At 49.7% G+C, this 5,294-nt stretch overlaps 1 protein-coding gene across 1 annotated transcript, besides 1 other annotated feature; it reads left to right on the plus strand.

Annotated features, from left to right (window-relative positions):
* Position 1: 1 nt before the first annotated feature.
* Positions 2-64: a sequence feature (Short protein (CSUI_006382, PHJ19785.1) was converted to a misc_feature.).
* Positions 65-700: 636 nt separating this feature from the next.
* Positions 701-5,086, plus strand: CSUI_006383 (molybdopterin guanine dinucleotide synthesis protein b; the record flags this gene model as incomplete). The annotated part of the gene is made up of 2 exons (XM_068066543.1): positions 701-3,518; positions 4,603-5,086. Coding segments are annotated over exons 1-2 (2,322 nt in total), but the record flags the coding sequence as incomplete, so codon positions are not given.
* Positions 5,087-5,294: the final 208 nt, after the last annotated feature.

Here is a 5,294-nt window from a genome sequence, read left to right on the forward strand (position 1 = left end):
AGCCAGAAGGAGCAACCAAAAGGACTCACCATTGATTCTTTTACGTGACGAGCGGTGTGTTTAAGACTAGTTTACATGCGCCTGTAATCTTATTGTATTATAAAAGCATAGCTAAGATGATTAGGATAGTAGAGATTGAACCAATCGAACACATTGTGTTGAAACTGCTCGCGCTGGCGCCTGGGCACACCTTGACTCAGAGTTAGTACTTCTCTGGACAAGAGACTCAAGAGCAGCCTCGCGCGTTTCGGGAAGCGATCAGCACTGTATTCGTTGCGCAATTGGATCTGCGAATAAACTAGCGACATCGAAAAAACCAATAGTCTTCTTCTGCTACTATCGGCGACGACGGGCATAATCATGGTAGATTCATACTCAAAGCCTGATTAGACACGTGAAAAAAAGCTATTTTAGTCGTTTCTGGCGTAGAACAAACGTTTTCAACTGAAGGGCATTCACTACTAGCTGCCGTACTCTGTGTTTGCAAACGGCTTGGGGAACCTCCTCGCCGTCTGCCACAGTACCCCACATCTTTGGGGGTCGACTCACTAGTCATCTGTCCCTAACGTTCGTGCAAACCGATTGTCGTCCCTCAAAACCAGCGGTGTGCCGTTGCATGCAGCCCTAACAGCAAAGAATGAGGTTCTCTGCTGCCGAGCTCCGGCTGCCTTTGAAACGCGGCTACCTTGTATGCATTTGAAACAGACCGTCGCTACGTTCCCCTGTTTTGAGTTTCCGGTCGAGCCCTTCTTCACAGCAGCCACTCCGGCGTCCGCGGCGGTCGTGTGCGGGCAGTTCTCTGCATCTAGGAAGAACAACCGAATTTGCATCTTCCCGGACTGGTCAAGTGTAAGAAGTTTTGACGACCTGTTCCAGTTCGTTATCTCTTCCTCCGTTCACGGGTCGCCCGTATCATTTTCACAACGCCTTTGACATCCATTTTTTGAGAGACCGGTGTAAATACCTGCCGCAGCTGACATCTGTGTAGTTCTCGCAGATCTGCAGTCTTCATAAATGACATCGCCCGCTTTTGATCTGTGCAGTCTCACTGACGTCGCGAGAAAAAAACAGCACATAGATGTCCCCCGCCGACCCCAGGCGTCGGTTTCGATCCTATTGGAGAACTGAAAGCCGAAGATGGCGTGTTATGTTTCCGGCCAAGTAGATCTGATTGGCTTATGACTAGAATTCTCTGGGAAATCTTGGCGCGTCTAACTAAGGTGAACAGACGATTGCCTAAAGCAAGTCCTACACCACGCGGGTAACCGAAATACAAAAGCCGACTCTCCATAAAGAAAGCATAACTCCTGCAGCAGCCCTATAACTTCGCGTTGGGCTTCGTGCCATCCTGGTTCAGCGACTGCCGGCCGTGTAAGGTCTGTCTCCGGACCCGATTTCTGTAATAGTGCTTCTTCCACTAAGGCTAATGTGATTTCAGAAGTCTCTTTCTTGACTACAGGGTCGCCTTTCTGTTTTACCTCTTACCGCGATGGCTCCCTCGTCATACCCGAGGTTCAGCACACCGTGTTATCTTTCGGCTCCGTAGATCCATACGCTGCATCTGTCTCCCGTCGCCGCCGTGGAGGATCATTTCTTTTTCAGTGATGCCATCAATACATCTCGCAGAGACTTATCTCACATCAATGCATGCACTCTTGACGGCAAAGAGAAGACGCGGAGATGAGACAGGGAGGGCCTGGTACGCTGAGTTTGTTCTGTGATGTGTGTGGACCGCGATGCCTCCGACTTAGATGCAGGGAGCTGCAGCATGTAGAACTTCACCACGGCTTTCTCTTGCCGGACGACCATCAACATGAAAGAGCTCTCCGGAAAAACGAGGTACACCCCGCATCTCAAGACACGAAGACAAGTCTCTCGCAGGAAGCCAAACGGCCACGACAACCAGGGGACTCCCTGAGGGGAACAAGAGAAGAAGACTATTCAGAGGGTGACGGAGATAAAGAAGAGCAATCGGATGTGATACATCGAAGAGTCGGGGAGGTCCGTGAGGAGAGTTCCAGTGAATCCAGCGATGGTGGCATAGAGGCGTTTGATGCAGACCTGGGGTATTCCGGAGAAGTCTCTTCTGTAAGGACAGATGCCCCCATCCTTCCGAGTGTATCAGGCGGAGATGTACGAGAAGAAGAGGAAGAGGAAGAACCAAAGGAAGCACCCGAGGAGGAGCAGAAGGAGGAGGAGGAAAGTTCTGGGGATGGTGAGTCGTCAGTTGGGACACGAGATGACGGGGATACAAATAATAATCGAGAGGGACTCCGGCTAGAGAAGAAATCGACATTCCTTTGGCAGGAAGAAGAGCGCGGGCTAAGGGGGGCTCGCCTTGTCCGCACTTGGGATGCCTCGGTGGAGAAAGCACTTTCACTTTCTTCTCTCTGTCGCAATAACTGTCTTCTTGACTTCCAGACGAAACACACCTGGATAAGAAGACGGGAGCATCACGATGGAGGGCCGGGAGGACATCATCTTCTGCGTGGCGGAGTGGAGCGAGACGAAGGAAGTCAAGGAGAAGAGATACAGGCCAGGGGGGACAGTGAAGAAGAGACGAAGTGGGAAATAGAACAACAACGAAGGAAAATGACAGAGCATCTGCTCGTCTTGACCGAAAGTCTACGAGGGGATCTGTGGGGTACTGCCATTCCTTCTCCTTACTATGATGTTGTCTCTTGTCAAGAATACGGCCACGTTAGAAAGACTTCTAACCTTGCCTCAGATCAAAAGTCATTACCAAGACAAGAAGAAGATACACAGTTGAATGATCATATTCACTCTTCTTTTCAGCAGCAGGGGAAGGGTCCTAATGACTCCATGGTGTCAAGCAGTGACGAGGAAGTTCTTTCCGAGGAGAATGATAAGAAACCACCACTCTGTCTGGCAGTGCAGAAGGAGCTCAATTCAGATGAGGCGTCTTGTCAGGATCCATTGTCACTACCCGATGGTGGGAGTGGGCCAAGTGATTTGAAAGAGAACAGGTCGGATCACGGTAGTCGACGCCCTTCTCTGTCATCTCCCCTCCAACATAATGATACAGCACATCTTTCTTCTTCTCGTTCTCCTCTCTTATCGTCCTCTTCTTCGTCCATCTCGCTACCTCAATGTGAAGGAACTGAGCCTTCAGGCATTTCAAAGCCATTCATCGCAGAGCCAGACAAACAAAGGCGAGTTTCGCCGATACCCTCTGATCAGCCTCACAAGCCTCTTTCCTCTGATGCCCCGGCATCGTTACTGTCGAAAGATGAAAAAGAGGCAGTCGTCTCTCCGAGTTGTTCTCGGATTGAGTGTGATGACCTGCGTTCAAATCCCTCTTCGAAACGCTTTTTCCAAAAGGAAGAGAGTTCTCTTCCTGACAGCTGTGTCATGGATCAAACAGGGAAGGGGAAAAAGCGAGGAAAGAGAGAAAAGGCCACCTTAGTCAGCCGAGATGGCTTTGAGGTGTATGTACTCCCCATGGCAGCAGGGGAGTGGATACGTATTGATTCCTCCATCTGGTTCAAAGTTCTCAGGTAAGGAGATGCACCCGTTGCTCTTCTTAGAATGGTGACGACACGAAAATTCTGGAGTAGAGAAGAAAGGGAAGGGGGAGTACAGCATGTCGGGGGAAGTAGACCCTTTGACGTACGGCCTTAAGGGTATAGCAAAAGCTCACTCTTCCTACCAGTCTTTCCGAATCGGGAAGGATGACCATGCAGTGGAGAAGGTATCCATACAACTGGGGGCTGGCTGATGGTGTCTCGCTGAAAACTCCATTGCCTTCTGTCCAGCTTTGCTCTCTTTCTGCAGAGTGTCGTTGCCTGTCATGGCTATGCACTTGTTTCAATATGGCGTAACGTCTCTACTTGTGCGATAGTGACGAGCTCGCTCGCCTAGCTAGCTCCGGGTGCCCTCGAGGTCTTCATATTCCTAGCATGTCTACATTAGGAGTATCACTGGTAGATCCCGCGTGTATGGGTAGAGGAAGAGTATCAGAGAAGAAGACAACATCCTTGTAACTACCGTATCATCAGCGTCGTAACTTTCTCAATCCTTTTTTCTCACTAATACAAGTCCTCTAATTTGGGCCGCGCGATGTTAATGCTGCAGAGTCCACGGTCTTCTCTCGGAGCTTAGACAACCACAGCCCTATTACAGTCCAAGTGGTCTTTTTCCATTTTAGTCTGCTGGATTGGTATTTCCTCGGTATTTTTTCTTGGCCTAGATCTCCGTAGAATTCCACGCAGCTCCTGTTCACTTAGCATTCCCTCTCATTCGGTATGGTTTACAAATGGCTGCTCTTAAGTCGTACAGATACTCACGAAACTTTTTCGCGGTCTCGTGTCTCGTGCATGGAGGCAGCTTCGTTGCTTTCTTTGTGCGTTGTCAGCCATACCAATCTTAACAGGGGGGTATACCATTCACTTAGATACACGGCCCTCTTTGGACATAAGCACGTTCGAGTTTTCTGAATGAAGATCGTAATCTGTAGAATGGTTCGGCTGCATCTTTCGCGGAGGATGGTCCCAAATAGATCGGGGCATATGAAGCTGTAGACCTTTAAGAAGACATGTGCTAAGCTTTCATATCTTGTCCCCACTGTTTCTTTTACTGTAGAGGGGCTGTGGAGGTTCGGGGACATATCTTTCCTCCGAGTAGCTCGTATCGTCTTATCTCCTCACCTCCGTGGTCTCCGACTATCCGCCTGATGGCGCTCAAGCGTTTCTGTAATGCCTCGGAACAAAGGAACGACTACGTCAGCCAATCGAGTTCTCTAGAGAGCCTGCCTGGTTGCTTTGGTGAAGCAGAGTCATCAGCTCACCTTCCAGAAGTGTCTCCTGGAGATCGCGGTCATTCTCATGGAGGTCTGGCGTCAAGAACCGAGTCACGAGTGCAGGGCAGTTTGCAGGTCGAGATGAAGAATGGGTGCATGCAGAGACCATGGAAGGAAAAGCTCCACTTCGAAGGTGAAAAGCAATTTGATAATTGTACCACTAAGGGGCCGGCAAATGAGTGTATATGCATTCCAGAGACTCAGTTCGTTGAGTTTACAGGAGGAGATCCCGAGACCACTGAGGCCGCCTTTCTAGCTTCGCTTCAGAGGTAAGCAGCACCCCATCGTGTAGTGAATGAATGAAGGGAGAGAGAGAGAAGTGTCTGCTTGTGGCATTCGACAGTCCACTTAACAGAAGGTCGTTATTACCTTAGGTGCATGTGGACGGGTAGGTAGGCAGATACACCCATCTACAAGCGTATGTAGATCGAGGTGTGAACACCTATAGATACATCTATAGGTGTTCACACCTCGA

The sequence above is a fragment of the Cystoisospora suis genome (genome assembly GCF_002600585.1).
Source record: "Cystoisospora suis strain Wien I chromosome Unknown contig_3221, whole genome shotgun sequence".
Classification (NCBI taxonomy): domain Eukaryota; phylum Apicomplexa; class Conoidasida; order Eucoccidiorida; family Sarcocystidae; genus Cystoisospora; species Cystoisospora suis.